General features: G+C 40.4%; 1 protein-coding gene across 50 annotated transcripts in view; it reads right to left on the bottom strand.

Annotated features, from left to right (window-relative positions):
• The window catches only part of RIMS1 (regulating synaptic membrane exocytosis 1), a 228,382-nt gene that overhangs the window by 125,210 nt on the left and 80,648 nt on the right, over positions 1–22,524 (bottom strand). For 48 of the 50 annotated variants that reach the window (XM_083729767.1, XM_083729789.1, XM_083729768.1 and 45 more), the window contains exon 3: positions 22,066–22,077. The exons of the other annotated variants lie outside the window; for them this stretch is intronic. In XM_083729767.1, coding sequence (XP_083585893.1) covers positions 22,066–22,077 — 12 coding nt within the window. The remainder of the gene's footprint in view (positions 1–22,065; positions 22,078–22,524) is intronic. 50 annotated transcript variants of the gene reach the window in all.

Genomic DNA, 22,524 nt, shown 5'->3' with positions numbered 1-22,524 from the left:
CTGTTGTTCATGCTCAGGACATGCTTGTGGAATGGGCCACTCTTGATTAGCTGCAGCCAAACATATTGCTATTGCGTGTTTCGCTTTGGCTGCACCAAACATTCATGTTCCATCAGTACTCTGAAGCACCGTCTGGGTGTTCAAGGCATGTGACAATAATCACAGGAGGCAGGAAAGCAGGACCACAACACGCACAACCTGCACTGGCCCCTCCCCAATGCTGTCGGGCATTTTGGAGGATGTCTGCAATACAAGCAGGCTATCCCCATGAGGTGGAACTAAGACAACAGCCTATACACACAATGGCAGGCTGCCTCACTGCAAGCATGCTCTTAAACACATGGTCAGCATTAGGGAAGGGCCGCAATGGGCCACTACAGTGGTAATGGCGCAAGCAAGCATGGACCTGCTCACCTACCTCAAATGAAGGCCTAGGCAGAGGGCCTTCTTGGTCCCAACCTGTGGAACGCCCTCCAAGCACATGTCAAGGAGCTATCCAAGCTTTAGAAGACATCTGAAGGTAGCCCCATATGGGGAAGTTTTTAATGTTTAATGTTTTTGTATATGCTGGAAGCTGCCCAGCGTGGCTGGGGCAACCCAGTCACATGGGCGGGATATAAGTAAAAAAAATATTATTGTGATGGTGATGATTGCATGTGTTGAACATACAAATAGGACTCAAAGAGTCAGTATGGTATAGTGACTAGACTACAAACTAGGAGGCCCAGGGTCAAATCCCCACTCACTAAGAAACGAAAGGCACTGGGCAGGGCACAGTTTCTCAGCCCGGCCTTTTCCACAGGCTTGTTGTGAAGATGAGGTGGGCAGGAGAGCAGGGACCAAAGCTCAGTGTTAGAGCACATCTTTGAATGAAGGATGTCCCAGGTTCCATCCCTGCCATCTCCAGTTTAAAGCATCAGCTAGCAGGTGATGGAAAATGAAGAAACCCAGGAGAGGTGCTACAGATCAGAGTAGAAAATGCTGGGCTAGATGGGCAAATTATCTGACCTGGTATAAAGCATCTTCCTAGGTTTCTCTAAGTACCTTAGAAGAAGGACAGCATAAAAAATTGTAGCACATAAAATGAAACTAAGGCTCCGCTGGTGGGAGTCTCCTATTCATGAAGTTCCACTAATGGGTAGAGATGTAAGGACCCATCAGTTTTGGTTCCCTTAGTTCCTCATTTCAAATTCCATTCTTCACATTTCTGCAGCAATATGTGGATTTACTTCTTTAACCCTCATGAAAATTTGCCAGCATTTTCAGTGCAGTCTTCTCCCCAGTAAACACAACCTTGTATGCAGTTGATTTGATAATGTACACGTTTTTGCAAGCATTTCCCCCTAACATAATGCATTTTTGTATGTTATTCTCATGAATATATTCATTTTATTTCACATTCCACTCCCTAATGCAGGCTTCGTCAACCTCAGCCCTCCGGATGTTTTTGGCCTACAACTCCCATGATCCCTAGCTAGCAGGGCCAGTGGTCAGGGATGATGAGAATTGTAGTCTCAAAACATCTGGAGGGCCTAATGTATACATTTTTATAAAGCGTGAATCAGGTATAATCGGCTTTAAATGCTGAATCAAATTTTCCCTGTCCCTACTGATACACCGCACCAGCAGAAGGGAAGCATTTTTCACCAGTCTCTCCCCTCCCCCAACCCCTCTGCATCTTTGTCTGTCAAAAATTTGCTCTTGAAGTTTAGTGGAGCCTCTAGAACAGCAAGAGAGGAGGGTGCATGAGGAATAGCAAAAAGCACACAAACACACACCGTATTCCAGTGGGAGTTTCCAGTGGATCCCAATTCCTTCCTTGAGCATAAGGGACTATTTGTGTTTTTGAACAGCTCTTAATAAGACTAACAAACCAAGTTCACTTCACATATGAGGTGAGTTACAGTATTTAGGCCACCAGATATACCTTAACCCAGTGTTTCCCAACCTTGGGCCTCCAGATGTTTTTGGCCTACAACTCCCATCATCCCTAGCTAGCAAGACCAGTGGTCAGGGATGATGGGAATTGTAGTTCAAAAACAGCTGGAGGCCCAAGGTTGGGAAACACTGCCTTAACCCTCTCTCCTTAATGAAGAAGTAAGCAAATGCAGCTGAATGTTTTGTTATCCTTCCAATGACACATATCCAAAAATCAATCAATCATTACTCTTGTGTATGGTTTCATCACTCTCAAATGCTCCCAGACATCCCCATTTCCCGGGGACAGTCCCTGGATTTACAAATCAGTCCCCATACAAAATCCATTGAAGTTTAAAAGTGTCCCCGGATTCATTGAAAAAAAATTGGTAACCTTACCCTAGGGCTAAGCTCTCTCCTGACACAATGGTCCAAATATAATAGTGAAATGATTACTCTTGAAATTTCATTTGAGGAAAATAAACAAAAGCCTTGCCTTAAGAGACAAATGTTTAAGAAGATAAAATATTATTCATAGCACAAGAAAGGTTCTATCCTCTCCCAGGAAGGTATGAAATCACATTGTATTTCTGGACCACTACCACTAGATTTTTAAATTTATATTTTTGTAAAGAACAGCAGCACATTAAGGCCAGATGCTGGCTCTAAGGATTATGCAGGGATCAAGGCAGTCATGCACTGTACACGATAAAAGAGCAAAAGGGGGGGGGAGGGGGATGGGAAGAGTCAAACAGCAAATCTATGCACACTTAGTTGGAAGTCCAATTAATATTAATAATAATGGGCACTTGCCCCTCCCCCTAAATATAATTGGGATCAGGTTGTTAGAAAAATAACATGGAAATGAACAGAAATATTAGGAGCTGGATCCAGGAATTGGCTGCAATCCTAATCATGTCTACTCAGATGTTAGTGTCATTGAATTTAATGGAGTTTACTCTCAGGAAGAGGGGTCATTATGCAGCGTTAGTCATGCCTAAAATAGACCCACTGAACTAAGTAGGGTAGGGTTTTTTTAATAGACATGGATAGAATTGTTTTGTTAATACTTTAAGGGCCCATTGATTCATAGGGTCTACTCTAAACATGACTACGTATGGATCCAACCAAAGGAGTTTTCTAAGAAAGAATTCTAAATTAAATATTTTACAGAAATGTTTCATAAAATTAGAAAAAGAAGCAACATTGCATAGCTGTACATCAATGCAAAGCACAAAAATGACGTACACTGCATATTGAGTAATAAATCAAATAAGGAGGAAATGGAAAAAGAAAATGAACACTTTCTAACACGTTACTGATATCCAAACGTAATAAGGTGCCTACCAGTACCACCACCATCCCCCAAAATTTCAAAATGTTTCAGCAACAATAGAAATGAATAATCTTGCAATAGTAATTGCAATAGTAATTGCAAGAAGCCAAAAAGAGTTCTTCCTTTGTATAAAGGAATAAAGAAACTTTAGATACTGCAAAGAAAATAAGCAAATGAAATATCTGAGTTCATATAATATCTAAATTAAGTATTATTAACATAATCCCAAGATTCATTGTGTATTTTTTGTTAAATGCTGGATTACACCTTACTAAAGTTAAACTTTTGTAGTTTTAATATTTAAGTTGTGAGTATAAAGAATAAAAATGAAAAGTATTTATTACAAAGCACATTCCCTTTTCACACAAGAGGAAATAGCTTTATAAGAAAAAAAACATTCATGTGTTAAAATATTTTTTAAAATCTCATCAAAAACTTAAACCTGCAGTAGACCAATCGGTTTTGGTTTAACAAAAACAAACAAAAATATAGCTGCAGTGAAATAATAGGGGCAACTTCAACAATAAACAGGAAGAAGAAGAAACACTTCCAACTCCAGATAAAGTGAACATTTGCAAAAGAAACAAATGAATATACCAATTAACACTAATACACTATAAAAATGTGCATATAAAATGAATTTGAAAGCCTGTTAGCAAGCAGTCATAAGGTTCTTCTTGTGTGTGTATAGCATGTGTCAAAATAGATCTGAGCAAAAATCCAATGTTTTAATTAAACATAACACATCTGATGCTCAGGGAAAGATGGAAAAATAAGGGCATCATTCAGCTGGGAGCTTTGCCAGTGACTTCTGTGGGTTGAGCTCCAGAGCCTAGATACAGATGTTCAAAAGTCCCCAAGTTCACTACTACCGAAACATGCACCCTGTTGTGTTTCCAATCAAAACTAGCAAATTGAAACAAATGTTCATTAGTGGAGCTATTTATAGAGCCCATGTGCTGTATTGAGCGGGGGGGGGGGGGCTCAAAAAGTTGTCTAAGCCAAAACCCAACACAGTATAATTATAAACTATTCATATGAAATAAGATTGACCACAAAAATCCCACACATGTCTACTCAGAAGTAGGCACCATTGAGTTCAATGGGGCTTACTCCCTGGTAAATGTGCACAGAGCTGTAGTCTTTATCCTTCCGCAATGCATCCATAACATAAATTTTCCATATAACACTGACAGATGTTTCTGGATATTAATGCAACATATGTGAAACACACAGATCATCAAAAGAAACATTCCTGAATATCAATTTATACTGATGCACTTGCACAGCTTCATACTGTGATTTCTTTTGGATGAAACTATGTGTCCTAAATAACTAAACTAGCCATGGCACAAATATACCGTACATGTGTATCCACCCCAACTACCTATCCACACACAGAAACACAAACTTTTTAAAAAAGCAACAACACCTATATATGTGAAAATTCTGTGCCTACAACCACCAACCACTTAAAAATTGAAACATTTTGTCATACACACACACCAACCATTTAGAGCTAAAAACTGAAACATTTTGTCATACACACATACAACAGCACACGCCACAAATTACACATGAACAAAATCTGTATTATACTCACATAGAGACTACACTACCACCTCTGTTTAGGAGTCGCTCCAGAGCTTAGTTAATACATGCAATTTGGCCGCTGGCCTTGAGCTACAGTAGGTCCAGAGGGGGGGGGGGGTAGAGACAAAAGTCCTTCTTCCAAAGAGGGAGGGGGACAAACCTTGAGGTGATATAACAGTTTCAGTGAGAAAGCCGCTTAGTGAAAAAATATTGGGTAGGGAAGTATGTGGAGCAAGCAATCTAGCAGCATGCAGGAATTATATCCTGATTGAAAATACTGGGCCATGGTCCAAACTAATCTAAACTAAAGCAGGTCTGTGTAATAACTTATCTTAACAATCCACAGATGTTAGGCAACCAAACAAACACACTGATGAAGGATTACAGTCCTTTAATGTGTCTTCTGGACCTCCATGCAATGCACCAGGAACTCTAAGGAGGATTCTGTGTTAGAGAGAGTTAGAATCTGCATGTATTTCTAACTGCTTCTAACATGCAATTGGAATAGCTTGCTAAGAAATAAATTTGCAGTTCATTTCTTGTTCTTGGGTGCGTCCTGATGCAGCATTTCAGCAAATCATCAACGCGGTTACTGTGTACCTACATAAAGCACATACGTGTTTGCATGTGTGAAGCTTTGAGAGACAAACTGCTGTCACTGTTAAAACTGGACCAGTCTGTGTTTGACATTCTGCGTTTACACGGAATACTGAGCCTGGGTTTCTGGCTTATCATGATTTATCATGGCTGAGGAGCATGCTGAAGCAGCAACACTGCCAGAGCACTCTGCTTCACTCCTCCTCAGGTGTGAGTGAGATAAACCAACCAAGTTTTGCATTACATCTGACCCCAGGATAATGGCTTGCAATTCCATTACAACCCAGGTTTCACTAGCCAGCCTGGAGCCACCATTTAAGTCGTTATAAGATTTCTTAACCACTCTCCACCGTAAGATTTCATGGTAGGTTACAACAATAAAATGTACAGTCATAAAAAACATATTACCATTTCAGAACACAGAAAACTGTTCCAAATAGGACAGAAAAATATAGATTCAACAAAATGAAACAAAAACCTTAACTATCAACGCCCAAGGAACCATAAGGCATGTCTTCAGCATTTGTTCCTGGCTTGTAGATTGTGGCTTGTTATGTGGCAAAAAAACAACAACAATGATCCTGGTTTAGACTTAACAAGAAGGCAAGGGCTTTATGTTTGTTTATCTTGGTCATGCCAGGGGAGGAATGAAGCAGGAGAAGAAGAAGAGAAGAAGAGTTTGGATTTGATATTCCGCCTTTCACTCACTTTAAGGAGTCTCAAAGCGGCTAACATTCTCCTTTCCCTTCCTCCCCCACAACAAACACTCTGTGAGGTGAGTGGGGCTGAGAGACTTCAGAGAAGTGTGACTAGCCCAAGGTCACCCAGCAGCTGCATGTGGAGGAGCGGAGACGTGAACCTGGTTCACCAGATTACGAGTCTACCACTCTTAACCACTACACCACACTGGCAATATGATTTGCTCCTGGCAAGTCACGATAAACCAGAAATTCTAGCATATTTTTATGTGTGGATCTGGTGAAAGTGTTCATTTTCATGCTACGTGGAAATCTTCCCATGTGTTGCCTTATCCCAAGTAAGTCTCACTGACCCCTCTGTGTGGCAACACTTATGCTAATAATAATAAAGAGTCAAGTACACACAGGATTAATCTCAAAACGATGAGTCCAGGATTCACACACAGATCCATGTGAAAACATCACTGTGGTAGAAACATGCTTCAGAGAAGTAAAAGGACTGCATGCTTGCGTTCTTGTGAACAGTCTGGAGTGTTTTATTCATAACCACATATAAGCCTCACACTTACTGTCTCTGGCCCTTCCCACTGCAGTCCGTGGCCAGCAGAGACATTATTCCTGTACTAACACAACATGAAAGCAAAACATGAAAATGCTTGCAATGAAATTGAAAACGCATCATACATTGCATAAGTTGGCACTTACATTTTCGAATTTTTAACTGCTCCCTGCGCAAACATGGAGTAAAAACGCATTATCTCTTAAGCAATTTTCTATTATTGTGGAACTGAAAAGGCTGGTTCACACAGCCTACCGTCAGGAACATAAAAATCAACATGATCTAAATGTTATGGTTCCCTCAGCACACAATCCTTGGCCAGAGCGTGTGCAATTTCACCCAGCATCTACAGCTACATTTAAGACCAGGTGTTATATAACACCGTTAAGCACTGAACTTACCACTATACCTCTGCAAAGCAATAGCAAATCTACTTTAAGTCACATTTTATGGAGTTTGAATTTGGATGTTGGCTATTGATTCAAAGTAGCTTTATGCTATGTGCATTTCGAGGCTGCTCTGGTTTTTGTTTCCCTCACTGCTTTAGCTTTTACTTTGCCTTTGTTTCCCTACACCACAGCCAGTGACCAAAAGAAATAGATCATCACTATGGATAAAAACAAATAAAAACATATCATCCACATCAAAGAAGTGCTTGTCTTCATTTTAAGTAGTTTATATAGTCTGCCTTTCCATATAGGATTTGGAAAAGGGACAGATTTACATGGCTTTCCATAGCCTCTCCAGCACTCTGGCAAGGCTCAAGATGTTGACAACGTAGCTAAGAATTGCAGGATGTATCAATCTGTCAGGCACACCAAGCACTGTTAGAACATTATGTTTTGATGACAACATTATTGGTTATATTTGTTCAGGAGGACGGTGTTCCTAAAAACAAAAACAGCATAGGGGAATGTATTCTGTCTACTAATTAGATTAAACCATCTCCTCCACCAACATCAAAATGTCAACTATTATAATTTACAACAGGCTGTAATCTAAATATAATCAGTTGCATCAAGCCTCATGGCACTTCTCTCAGTAGGCCAGTGGGGCGAGCATACAGATGCACACAGCAAAGATTCTTCACCCCCAGACACTTTCCTATAAGTATTAATGCCTTTGTTTTTGGAACATGGTCCAGATCTGGTTGCTAACACTCTGTTATCTTCCCTAAATAGGGAAGAGTGCTGTGGACCACCCTGAGATTGATGGATGAAGGATGGCATACAATAAACCAAATAAACAAAGAGTGGAACCCAGTCAAATTTATTCAAATGTCCATTCTTCTCTAAATATTGCTTAACTAAAAAATATACAAGGAATTTTCAATTGATTTAAAAATTCTTCAGGGGTTGAAGATACTGCGTTGGTGTCTCCTCCATTAGAAATCTGTGATTGTAGGCCTGTATGGCTCAAATTTCATCCCTCCCTATTTTTACCTGCCTACTTTAGGCTCATGGAGAGGAAAAAACTAATTCCCTTGATTGCTTAATTTATATAGCTGACACAATTTCAGAATTGGGGGGGGGGGGAGTTGATCAAAGTATAAGCCGCAATACTATTTATTGAACCTGAGGCCACAAAAACAGGTACGCCCTAATATCAGACATATGGACGAGGATAGATTCTGCCCTGCTTACATAAAGTCTAGCCAAAACAGCAATCTCCCTTCCCTTCATTACTTTTTTTTTAAATGCACATGAAACAAAGAATGCTTCGCCTGCCACTGATGTATGCTTCATATAATTATGGTGCTAAACTCTGGCATAGCTTCACTCTGGTTCAGGCTCCTGCCTATGGCAGGTCAGTCTGATCAACAAACTAGTAAAATCAGAAAATCTGAATGTGAGCCAATCTAGGCTCAGTGAAATCAATGAGAGTAAAGTTGGCTTAAACTCAAGTACTCTAACTTCTGTGGCTTATGGATGTGCCTGCAAAGCACTGCCCTCTTTTGCTTGAAAAAAATAATAATTCAGAAGATATAGAGCTTGGTTAGATTCATAAACTATTAAGATGTTTTCCCTCTCTAGCATCTTGCACATACCAGTGATATGCAACCTAATTCACATGCCAGTTTTATGTGGCACTCAATTTTTATGTTTCCATTCTATTCAGGCTCTTATTTCATTTTCATCACTGGTCTATCTGAGCTATCATATTCCTCTCATAAATTCTGAGGGTCAAACTGCACATCGTGTTTCATGTGGTAGCATACAGCTATATCTGTTTTTCTTAAATTAATTACAGCAGCCAGGGGTGGGGGACACACAATTGTTATCAGGATCACTGTATGCAGGAAGGATAGATTTATCCCTTCCCTTCCCAGTTGCAATCCCTTCTGTACAGTCCTGCTCAGCATGGCTATAAGGATTAGAAAGAAGGTGCTATAGTGTCAATTTAAAGTGAGGTTCTTAGCCATCCTAGAGGGAGGAGGTGATTTTCAGGGCTGATACAGTTGGGAAGAGAAGGGGTAACTTATGCACTGTGATCCCAAAAGTAATATGGGGTTCAATGGCTATAATGAAATAAAAACAAGCATTACACATAGCATCTAGTTGGATACTGGCATTTTCATATACATGGGCTGAAAAATAGACAAGTCAGAGACATGTAATGAATTGAGGGTGTGTGTGGGTGAACAACTGGGATATCCCTCCTCCCGTAGTACAATAGCACAAGGTGCCTGAGAAGCTGAGGCTAGTCCAATAGTGCACTTGATCCATAATTATAACTGCTGAGGTTTGAGAATAAGTGAGTAAGAAGCAACTCATCTAGCCCTTGACCCAAGCAGTACAATGAGGGACAGATACTGTTGAATCCTACAGCCCTTTAAACGTATAGTATCCCCCCCAGGATTTTAGGGGAGGGAAGTGAGTACTGGGATATGAACATCACACAGCACACTTTCCCTAAGCCCTAATCCTCCCCCAGGATACTATAAGATGCTAGCCACAGTTCAATGCAGTCATTTTTACCACCCTGTTCCTCCTCCTCCTCCCTTGTGTTGCTGCAAAAGTTTCTGCCTCCTGGAGGCCATGTTAAGGGGTTTATTATACTTTGTTTTCCTACATGGGTGGCAAGTCCTGTAACTATACACAAACCTCTACCTTGTCTATGAGTAACCCCATTTTGCTGCCAAACTAATAGGCACAGAACATTAGAAGGTTTGTCCTCAGAAGGAACAAGGGGGAACCTGCAGCAAAGTGTTGAAGTATATCCCCAGTCACTAACAAGTTCAGGATACAAGCCAGCTTAAAACAAGAGCCTTATAATGCTTTTGGGGACTTATTATGGGCAGGTGGGTGGGGAGAGATTGCAGGAGAAGAAAAGGAGCTTGATTGCTTTTTCTCTCTTCATTCCCTTGTTATTCACTAAAGCTGCATTTATTAATTCAAAATTTAATCTTATGTCACTGCCAACAGAATTTGCTTTGTAGAAGAGAGGGGGAAATCTTACATAAGATAATCATTTTTCCTGGTTAACAGAAGTTCAAACCATGACCAGTTATCCCCAGAGGTTATATTAGGTTTTTTCCCCCCTTTGCAGTGAAGAGCACATCAATAGTGCTGTATAAAGTCAGGTGTACTAAACAGAACAGAAAGACTACAATCCATTGCAGATATGCAAACACTAGAATATCATTTGAAGCTTCCTTTTATTTTTAAAACGTCTGTGTTTATCATAATGTTACAGGGAAAAGCTTCTCTTTTTTATGTGAAATTATTAAGCAACCGCATAATTTTTAAAATTCTAGTGGTACATACCTATTTGCACTTATTTGGAAGTAAATATCACAAGATTCGAAGTGTCTTATTCCCATCTGAAGTTTTACATGAGAAGGATGCATCTAAATCCAGCAGAAGCATGAAAACTGCTTCAGCACCTACTTTCAGCGCTATTTAAATATTCTGCTTGAACTTGGACAGGTATATGCAAAACGGTGCTAATAGTGATTTCCCTTCCACTCATGATTCTTTTTAATCAAATCCATTATAACTAGTCACACATGCAAAGAAATACTATTTTGTAAACAAAACGTGTGCAAGCACTGAGTAGAAAAAGATGCTGGACTGGAGAAGGTCCTACATGAAAATTCATGACCTGAAACAGGCCCTCACATAGCAAAAGGCAGTAAACATACAGAATACATTGGCACCTCTGGAAACATTTTGCCAGCCAAGTAGAATCTTCCTTCCCTTTAGAGCCATCAATGGAAAACAACCGCCACACGAGAGATGTACATTTTAGATTTACCAAACCTACACTATTTAAGCCTGTTCAAGTCAGTCTAGCCTGGGGGTGATATTTACTCCACAGCTTTGAAGTTGTCACCTGGCATCAGGTGACAAACAAATGGGCAGTCCATGGAGTGGAAGAGGAAAGGACCTTGCCTGCTGGTGACATTAAATTATCCACTCTGACCTGCTGCCTCACCTGGATTAATTTGGGCAGGATAGGACCTGTTTCTTGAGCAATGGTGAGTCATTTACAGACGTTACAGCCACCTGCATCTGAAAGCATTTCTGAGAGAGCTGAATATGGTTATGGGAAGATGTGAAGCAATCTGCATTCTGGGCTTCACTGTCAGCTCTGTTGCTGCTAAGGGTCTTAAGATGGAAGAACCTTGTATAAATGTAGCTCCTGCATTTGAAAACCAATATTCAGAACAGCAATTGAAATTCTGGGGGGGGGGGGGGGGTTTAAAAAAAATCAAGGCAGGAAAACTGGACTGATATGTGAGTGCTGCATGAATCTGTTAACAAACATTACTGCAAAGGGACAACAAAGGGCTCCCCCCTCCCCAACTTTCACCTTTGTTGCTCCTACCTTCTGGGGTGTCCATGGTCTTTTCATAATTCTCTCCCACCTCTTGTTCCAGATGCAAAGGTCTGAGGCTAAGTTGATTAAGTCTGTGCTATCTGTGCTACCGAGCACAAGGGCAACTCAGTAAATCTGGGGTGGAAGATTTGAGGAAGGGGGAGAGAAAGTATCAGTGCTCTACAATAAATCTGAGTGGATATCTTACGATTTCAAAAAAGAAAGCTGGAGGAGAAGCAATGTACTTTGGGGAAGAAAAGGGGATGTAAGGGTTTTGGTTAGTTAAATTTGTTGGGGAGGGCTAGGAAAAGGGTAGAGCATTGTGAGATTAACATGGAAAACTTGGACGTTGAGAAAGAAGGAGATCAGGACAGGAAAATGCTGTGGTGTGTTTTGCGCCAGTATAGGGATATCAAAAATATTTTATGATGCATCAAAAAATACCTTTGACAACCAGTCTGTAAATTGTCGTTTGCAACAATTTAAGAGAAACCGTGGTATTAAGTTATTACACTGGCAGGTCAAACATGGAAGAAGGAAAGGACTTCTGGTTAGGCAAGGGGGAAAAGGAAAGGAAAAGAAGTGCAGAAGAATGAGATCTGGAGAAGTTAGATGGTAATGAGAGTCTATGGTTCAAAATAGCTATTTCTATGATACTAAGTTTAAGTGAGATTAGAATTTTGCTTTAAGTATTAGCAATCCATTCAGATCTCTGGCACTTACCTGTATTAATGTGGCTGGGTATTACCAAAAACAAGCACAAAACTCACACAATGGGAGGCATATAATGAGCTGCCATCCAAAACATGAATGTATGTTCTAGGCTGGAGGGAAGATGTGAGTGATCACTCCATATCACTAAAAATGTCACCACCATTTTCAAATATGATAATCAAGATTTTGTTCATGGAGTCTTGTTGACACCAAGTGGATATAGAATGCTCTCTCCAGGAGGTCATGATTTGCAGGTGTCTCAATTTAGGAGTAAAAGGTAACCCTATGTTCAGAGGCTAGAGATCCACATTTCATGGAAAAGGCCTAGAGAAGGCAGGCATTCTCTGGATAAAAATGACCTTGTTAAAAATGGCAGTGGTGTCACACAGTAGTGAAAGATTAAATCATTTAAGAAAGCCGATGCATGGCAACGCTTAGGAACACAAGGGAATATCAATCCTTAGTAGAGATTAATTTCCATGTTGATATAAAGAAATCGTTGAAGGGAAAGAGGAATAGCAAAAGACCTACTGGAAATAAGGTACTTGTGGCTTATGAGTTTGCAAAGCTCAGTAAAAGCCTGCCAATCAGCCAGCCATCTTAAACAATGCAACTCAGCAAAACCGTACACGATGATCATACCTTTGATTCACATTTAATAATAAATACTTGCAACAGCAAGGTTTGTCAAATCCGTTCTATAGGCTGAATTAAACAATTGGCTGACTGGGAATAAGAAATCTAAGCGCTGAGATATGAAAAGTAACAGGCCACAATAGCTAAGAGCAGAGACCAAAGAGAAGCACATCTGAGGACTTTCTGACAAAGGGAAAATTAGGACTATCTGTATTGGGGGAACCTGGACACTTTCTCACAAAAGTACAAGAAGACAAAATGGCACAACTAATTCTTGTGGAGGTCAGAAGCCAGTTACTCCAGGTTTCAAAGTGTTTTAGTGCACAGCTCTAGCAGAGGATGAGAGGGGGGAAGCCTGATTCCACAGCAGAGGCTTAAATGAGAACAAGAGATAATATTCATGGGTTTTTTTTCAGAAAAAGTCACAGAACTTGGGAAATATGTGGGAGATCAACCAGAAGTGTGAAGATTTAAGGAAAGTTTGCTTTGCTTTTATTTCCCTGCTTTCCATTTTCTGGAAATTTTTGCATCTCCAATGTTCCCCAAGCATCAGGTAAAAAGGTAAAGGTACCCCTGCCCGTACGGGCCAGTCTTGACAGACTCTGGGGTTGTGCGCCCATCTCACTCAAGAGGCCAGGGGCCAGCGCTGTCCGGAGACACTTCCGGGTCACGTGGCCAGCGTGACAAAGCTGCATCTGGCGGGCCAGAGCCGCACACAGAAACGCCGTTTACCTTCCCGCTGGTAAATGGTCCCTATTTATCTACTTGCACCCGGAGGTGCTTTCGAACTGCTAGGTTGGCAGGCGCTGGGACCAAGCAGCGGGAGCGCACCCCGCCGCAGGGATTCGAACCGCCGACCTTTCAAGTCCTAGGCGCTGAGGCTTTAACCCACAGCGCCACCTGCGTCCCTCCCCAAGCATCACCCAGTCATCTAAATGTGCATTGCAGCCATTGTTGATCTAAAAACAACTGATTTGTACTTAATAACAAAAAGCAAGGTAAAGCAGGAACTTCCAAGAAACCTTAAATTTAGTTAGCCCTTACTTTCTTACATATAACCTGCCTTATTCTCATGTATGGAATTTGTTTTCTAATTACATTTCATCCAGTAGAGCCATGAAAATTCACTGATAGATATATGTTTGTACTTCCATGTCATTGCCCATGCTACACTTACATTCACCATTTACCTCATTCAGATCTTGCACTCTCATTCACTGCATTCATACACCTGCTGTTCACCCTATTCATACACATAATCACTCGTGCACACCTTTCACATACTCAGCTTAACTGAACACAAGTGCATCAGTACTGTCTCTTCACTTCCTCATACTCCTTTCTGACAAAAGATCATGACTCCTTATTCCTCTCATGCTGGTAGTTTAATATCTTAATATTCATGGCACCACAACAGCTAAACCAATAGCTGTAGGTTCTCATTTCTCTGACCTCTGGGGTATCTGTGACGCAGCAGCTCATGCGATGGCCGAGACATCTCAAAGGTCATAGGCTTCTTCTACCTTTTCATTATCCAAGTTCCTGTGGTGCTTTCACAAAGGTTGTCAAATTTAGCACCACCCAATTTCAGAAAGGTGTGCTTTCATTTGACAACTCACTCATATCTCTATAGCAGCTCATTCAAAGTTGGCTTTGACTTCACCATTAGAATAAAGCAGAGGTAGGGAACGTTCTCCCTTGAGATGTTGCTGGACAACAACTCTCATCATCTCTGATCACGCAAGCTGGGGCTGGTGGGAGTTGGCACCCAAAAACACCTGGAAGGTCCCTGGTACCCATCCCTGCTGTAGAGATATTGTAATATTTGGTAGTAGCTGATAACTGCATGCAAGATTAAGTTTATTCCTTTGCTTTTCCTTCTCTAGACTTCAGAGCAGTACTGCATACAAATAATCTGACTGAAGAGCCAATCACACCCAGGAGAGCCAAGATCTGGAAAGTTCCACATTATGAAGAAATGAGAGATTGTGTCAGCTCTAGTGTGAGAGAGAAGGGAATGGAAGAATTGCTGGTCACTTGAATAAGCAGGAAATACTGTAAATAAGTTTTGCAGGTTGTTGAAGCTCTACTAAAATATATTCATTATTTTTAACCAGTGACCACAGATGGGCAGAAAAAAAGTGGACAAGTGCGTATCACCAACTCTGTCATTACTGAATTCAAGTCTCTAAAACAATGGCCATCTGTTAAAAAAAAAAAGGTAAAGGTAAAGGACCCCTGACAGTAAAGTCCAGTCGCAAACGACTCTGGGATTGCGGCGCTCATCTCGCTTTACTGGCTGAGGGAGCTGACATTTGTCCACAGACAGTTTTTCCGGGTCATGTGGCCAGCATGACTAAGCTGCTTCTGGCAAAACCAGAGCAGTGCATGCAAACGCGGTGTTTACCTTCCTGCCAGAGCGGTACCTATTTATCTATTTGCACTTTGACATGCTTTCGAACTGCTAGGTTGGCAGGAGCAGGGACTGAGCAACAGGAGCTCACCCCATTGCGGGGATTCAAACCGCCAACCTTCCAGTCAGCAAGCCCTAGGTTCAGTGGTTTAGTCCACAGCACCACCCGTGTCCCTATCTGTAGCCAGCCTGAAAATTTCAGGTCAGCCATAAAGGATAATTGTCACCTTGGCCAACCACTCTCTTTCAGCTTAATTTATACCATACAGTTGTAAAGATGGCATAGAGGAATCCCAAACTATGTCACCCTAAATTCTTAAGATGGCTATATATAAAACATCACTAATGTACATGGAATCAAGTAGTGTTTCATAAACAAAGATGATAGATAGATTATAATCTAACGTACACAGCTGGGGAAAAGAACAAATGAAGAGAGCTGGAAGGAGTAAATGTGGGCGATGCAGACAAGGATGAATTACGTAAATACTTTGAAGTAAGAACTAAAGTGGCATTTATATAAATCACTAGACAATAATAATAATCTGAAGAAGTAAAAGTAGACTGAAATGTGTGTGCATGCACTTTTAAAAAGACTTCTAACAGTAACAAGCTGCTACTGATCAGAAAACAGAGAAGCAAAAGCATAATCATATCCTTCAAAGGTGCATTTGTTTTGAAATCAGTAGTCTTTAAATCTCTCACAACTTTCTGTTACTGTCCTTAGAGTTGCAATGCAAGTTTCCAATGGGATGCTCTGATATGAAGCACTTACATTAGTACTGTTCCTCATTTGATACTGAAGAACTTGGGCTCAGCAAGCATTGGGAATGGTTCTCTCAATATTGAAAGTAGTTTTTCCACTTCAGGCATCTATACTAAATTTCTTCCTTACTATGCTAAATTAACACAAGTGACCAAGAGATGAGGATGAGTAAAACCCACTCTACTTACATCTTGAATTCAATTATGTATCTTGCATTCAGTTATTACAATTATTGCTCTAGACCAGGGATTTCCGAACTGCGGTCTGCAGACCACCAGTGGTCCATGAGGCTTATTCAGCTGGTCTTTGGCATGTCCATATTAAATATGCATTTGGATTTTTAATTATCTATTGCTTCTTTTATTTTTTACATTGTGTTTTATTGTATCGTGGTTTAAATTCTATGGAATTCAAATGGTGATAAAATAAAACACAAGAAATCAAAGAAGAAAAAAAGAAAGAAACACAGTACCATTAAAAATTATACAACTTCTAGTACAGCGCATTACAATTGCTATAGCAGGCAGATAAATATTTAAGTAATCTGCCAAAACCTTGAGTAATCTTTAAGGTGGTCTGTAGTGGGGAAGAGTTGGGAACTATTGCTCTATCTTTTGGCCTCACTGTAAAACCAGGGAGGGTGGTGAGTTTTTACCCTATACAGTCGTATCTTGGTTCTTGAACGCCTTGGTACTCGGACGTTTTGGCTCCCGAACACCACAAACCCGGAAGTGAGTGTTCCGGTTTGCAAACGTTTTTCAGAAGCTGAAGATCTGACGTGGTTTCCACGGCTTCTGATTCAGTACAGGAAGCTCCTGTAGCCAATTGGAAGCTGTGCCATGGTTTTTGAACCGTTTCAGGAGTTGAACAGTCTGCTGAACAGATTAAGTTCGAGAACCAAGGTACCACTGTATAATCTTATGAAACCACAAAAACGTATGCCACAATAAAAGTTTTTAGCTAGGATAGCAACATATTACCAAGGGAGAGGACAAAAGAGAGTACAGGTTCACAAACATTTATCATACGCTAAATTATAGGTTAAAAAATCAAATTTAGAAATAATGATTACTATAAATAGAAACACAATATTTCTCAGCATAGTGCAGTAGGCTAATGAGTATTTGCATGCCTGCTCAGTCTACTGTTCAAGTTAATTGTTCAAGGTGTCTGCTCTGCATTCTGAAAGTTTTTTATCAATAACCCATAGTTGGACTAGTTTAATAGAGGACCATCTTCGGTAAAGTAAGGCACATGGCTATTCTTTTTGAACAAACTCTATTCCTTTGGAGTTTGTCACATCAGCATAAGTCATTGCTACGTAATCTAAATAACTGGTAGCTCACTAAGTCTAAGTAACCCCTAGATAACCAAAAGAGATAGTAGTTCTCACAGACTATTTGCAGTGTCATTTTTGACAGGTTACATATTTAAGAGAAGAAGCCAGGACATAAAGCTAACTGGACAGAAGACTACCGTATTTTTCGCTCTATAACACGAACCCGACCATAACACGCACGTAGTTTTTAGAGGAGGAAAATCCGTAGGCATTCCCTCCATAACACGCACAGACATTTCCCCTTACTTTTTAGGAGGAAAAAAGTGAGTGTTATGGTGCAAAAAATACGGTAACTTTACTGCTAAGATCCAACAAGAGGAGCGGCACTTGCATAGCTGGCTGACACTGTACCCTCTATGTTTGGAATCACCACATTCAATCATTTGTTAAGCGGAGCTTAGGACACACTACTCAGGATGTGAGACAAGAACTTATAGAGGAACAGGTACAAGAAACTCCTGACTCAGCCTGGATACAGCTCAACCCACCTAGCATGACAGTTTCCCATTTCTGGTTTACTACTTCCCCAAAATGTTTTATAAGGTAATACTGTTATTTCCATGGCTTTCCAGTTTCTGTCATTCAAAATGAAAGAACTGAGTTTGTTAAGACCTCCTAGTTGATAGAAACAATCAAAGTTAAGTGGGAAATTCACTACAAAAGGATGCCCATGAAATGATCGCTTCTATTTCAAATAAGATCTTGCACCCTCCACAATATCTCGTGCGATTTTGGAAAGATCCTGGTGGAAATGGGCAGGCGACACCTCAGGGGCTTCTGATGCCCGAGGCAGCTGCCTCACCCTGCCCAATAATTGCACCGGCCCTCCCTCTCCTTGCACTTCCCCAAAATCTGCACCAGAGGGTTGGGTGGAAAACAAATACAAACTTGGCAGGGGCACACAGGGGAGGAGAGGGGGGAAAGTTCTATTTCACAAGCACAAGTCTTTGAACTAATCAAATTGTTGCATACAACCCAAAATTTCCAAGGCCTATCCCTGAATTCAACACATTTAAAAAATGCAAAATTTTGAAAGCAGCAACACTATCCCTATAGCCTCTCTTAGCATTTGTTTGACTATCTGTAGAAACTGGAAATAATAATAATAATAATAATAATAATAATAATAATAATAATAATAATAATAAATGGTTTAGTTGAATGCAACACTAAGATATGGATCAGCAGAAAAATGCTGCACAAAGCAAGTATTTTCCAAATACTATAAGGCATGTATAACACATACAGGGGAAATATATTTTATCTAGGACACAGCAGTACTAAAAATACACAGTTTTAATCCTGGATGAGGATTAAAGTTCTTTATAACAAAAAAGAGAGAGAAAGAACAGATTACATCCATCTCTAATAATCATGTTGTTTTCAGGAAATTATTCTGCTATTATACAGGTTCTCCTTAATAAACAAAAACTGCAAATAAATGTAGCCAGTAGTGAATATTGAAAAGTCTACTCACTTATCAATCTAACAGTGGAATCATAGCCATGTCTACTCAAATATACAGTACATCCAATTCAATTCAGTGGGGCTTATTCCCAGGTATGGCTGTATACAGTGGCCTAGGATTAAACCCCATTGAAGCTAATGGGATTTACTTCTGAGTAAACATGCATAGGATTACAGTCACTGTAATCTTATAATGACAAATGACATGGGAAAATGCACATTCATGTAAATTAAAAGTGGCCATGTTTTTTTCTCTTCAGATGATTAAAGTGGTGCTCCTACTCCACAGACAGAAGAAATAAAGTGATATTTGCTAGCCGTATCCAACACAGAATATCTTTGATCTCATCTTGCTACAGCATTGCTATCTGCACAAAGTACAGCCATTTCACTACTGATCAAACTGATGATCCTTAGCACTTCTTGCTAACTTCTAATTATGAAGCCCAGACCTTCACATTAACCAAAAAAGGAGCCTGCCCTTTGGCCAGCAATGATTGCATACATGTCCTAGTGGTGAGCAATCAGAAGTCACATGCTTCAAACAAGTAGTCCAACTTAGTTAGTTGTTTGTTTCATGCCCCTTAAACGGCATAGTTGGGTCCCCAGCCTGGTGTCACAATTGACCACATTGTACAGTATTATCCTTGAAAGCTAAACACGTTTGGAAACCTGGGCGATACTTATCAAACCCCAAGAGGTGATCCGTGTGCAAGCTCCCTTTTAAAGTGAGGCTTCTCACCATCAGACTTCACATTTCTAGAGCCACGAATGGATCAATAGCCAAGATTTGCCGCTGGTCTGGTTTTGAGACTAAAGCCTTGACCATCTGGGCACTGATTAGATGATGGAACATCCGGCATTTGGATTTGTGCCTTTTCCTCTCTCGGGATACTTTCGTAAATACGGTGACTATGTTAGCATCTCAGAATACTGTGGCCTACAAACTATTAATTGTAAATCACTCTGCTTAAGACAGCAAAACAAAGCAGCACATTTTCAGAGGCGCTTAACTGAATAGCATCAATTAATACATTCAGCTGAACAGGTCTGGCTTGACAAGAGGATGTCTTAAGGCAGGGGTAGTTAACCTTTTTATATCTACCACCCACTAATGCTTCTTTCTTGATGGTAAAATTTCCTTACCACTCACCAGGACTTGATGGAAGGAGGATTCAGCTTGTGCCCTACTGCCCACCTAGAATCCTGAAACACCCACTAGTGGGCGGTAGGGACCAGGTTGACAACCCCTGTCTTAAGGCAATGACGTCTGCATATGTACTGAAGATGTAGGATTGCTACATGTAAAGGGAGGAAACTGGTGGAGAACTAAAAGAAAAGGCGTCTAGGCAGATTCTGGTTAGCAGAAACAGCTCCAAGCACTTGTCCAAAGTGAAGGTGATTTAATGCGCAGTATATATCCAAATTATTTTAATACCAGTAGTTATTACCGTAACTCCTTTTAAACATCAACGTTTGTAGATTGGCATCCAAAGAATCCCTTCAGTGCCTTTCACATGGATGCTAAGTGATCCTGTTCCATCCACCGCCACTACCAACAATATGTGTGTTGAAGAGAGCATCTGAAGAGAGCATTTGGTAATATCTTATGCGTACTTTCATAAAGGCCCAGATGCACCAGTGTTTCAGTAGGTCCTCATTCTAGTTATCCGGTTGTGATCTTAGAGATCTCAGTTCCTTTTAGTTAAACTGGTAGCCCAATCCTAAATATGTTTTCCTCAAGGATTAAGTTGCATGAAGCTCAACAGGAATTCCTTTTTGAAAAGTATACTTAGGATTATAAAAGGTAAAGGTAAAGGTACCCCTGCCCGTACGGGCCAGTCTTGACAGACTCTGGGGTTGTGCGCCCATCTCACTTAAGAGGCCAGGGGCCAGCGCTGTCCGGAGACACTTCCGGGTCACGTGGCCAGCGTGACATCGCTGCTCTGGCGAGCCAGAGCCGCACACGGAAACGCCGTTTACCTTCCCGCCAGTAAGCGGTCCCTATTTATCTACTTGCACCCAGGGGTGCTTTCGAACTGCTAGGTTGGCAGGCGCTGGGACCGAGCAGCGGGAGCGCACCCCGCCGCAGGGATTCGAACCGCCGACCTTTCGATCGGCAAGTCCTAGGCGCTGAGGCTTTAACCCACAGCGCCACCTGCGTCCCTTACTTAGGATTATAGCTCAAGGTATATACATTTGTACTTTTTTCTGTCCCAAATTTAAGAGGGGGGAAATTAATCTGCTCCTGGTTAATCCCTAAACAGTATATATTTTCAACTTCCAAGATGCCATGTTACACAGCAATGGTCTTCCATGGTAACCATTTTCTGCGTTTGGCCAATACATATAGCTAAGAAATGTGGCTACTAATTTAGAATGAATAAACTGACTAAAATGAAATGCCCATTTTCTGAAAGTCCAACCACTCCCTGAACCTTAAAAAGTGATATTCCAAAAGACGGATTGCCTGCCGTAGTGGCTAGAATGCGGATGGGGCTGATGGGAGTTTTAGTCCAAAAACACTTGGGGAGTTGTAGACTCCCCATCTGGGTTCTACAGTGTGCACTCAATTTCCATGAGGCATCTTCATTAACATTTTAAAATTTATTTTCCCCGCACCAACAGGCATATTGAGGAAATAAGAAATGTGATTTTTAAACATTCATATTGCATGCCACATGATTTGCAGAGAGAGTAGATGTTTAGAAGTACTTTTCTTTTTTAAAAAAATAATAAAAAATATTATTGGTTAGATTTCCCAGAAAATCTACCTTAAAAAAATAATGTTCACAGTGTAATGGTTTGAATATCTATATATGTGATTTGACAATTAAAGTCATTTACAGCAACAAAGTTAAAAACCGGAATTAGATACCTTTCAATTTCACAAAGAAATAACTTTACTACTATTCCCTGTCAAATTATGAATTTGATATATTGATTTCCTATGTAATGTAAAAAGAGGCTGTAATAAATAAGATCTCTTCCTCCCAAAGTATAACCTGCATGTTCTACTGCTATGAAAAATATAAATTTATAATAGGAAAAGCTGTTTAGCTACTGTCCTTAAAATTTTGCAAATTGATATATATACTCTCAGTTTAGTATCTGGATTTTACAACTGAACATTTAGTCAAAATAACTTGCATTAATTGGTTTCACATAAAGAACACTGTAATAATATATGAAGAAATATGGATTCTAACCACTTTGTCCTCCTTTGGGAAAGCATCCAGGGAAGCAGAAAAAGGAGAAAAATATAAAAGAAAGAGAGAAAAGAAAAAGGAGGAAAACATTAATAGGCAGATATAAACAAGGCAATTCTTGTGTTCCTGTAAGCATAAGATTTACCAAAAATCAAACACAGCACGTTTAAATAAAAATATCTATAGCACCACACACATATGGGCAGATACCTGAAGGATTTTAGCAGAAAATAAAATAAAAATAGTGAAATGGATACATCAGGATTCAATACTCCAGTTTTGATGTAATAGCTGAGATCCAAAGGGCTGTGAGCAACTGGTAGTACTACTACCAGTACTACTGGTAGGAGGAATTAAAAATCCACAGGATGGAAATGGAAGCACTTTCCCCTCACACATAAGAATTCTGGATTGTTTCATCCCCACTAGAAGCAATATGGCTCCCCCATTGGACTCGGC

The sequence above is a fragment of the Podarcis gaigeae genome (genome assembly GCF_964106915.1).
Source record: "Podarcis gaigeae genome assembly, chromosome: 3".
Taxonomy (NCBI): domain Eukaryota; kingdom Metazoa; phylum Chordata; class Lepidosauria; order Squamata; family Lacertidae; genus Podarcis; species Podarcis gaigeae.
The sequence above is the reverse complement of the archived record's forward strand: the minus strand, read 5'-3'. Positions and strand labels throughout refer to the sequence as shown.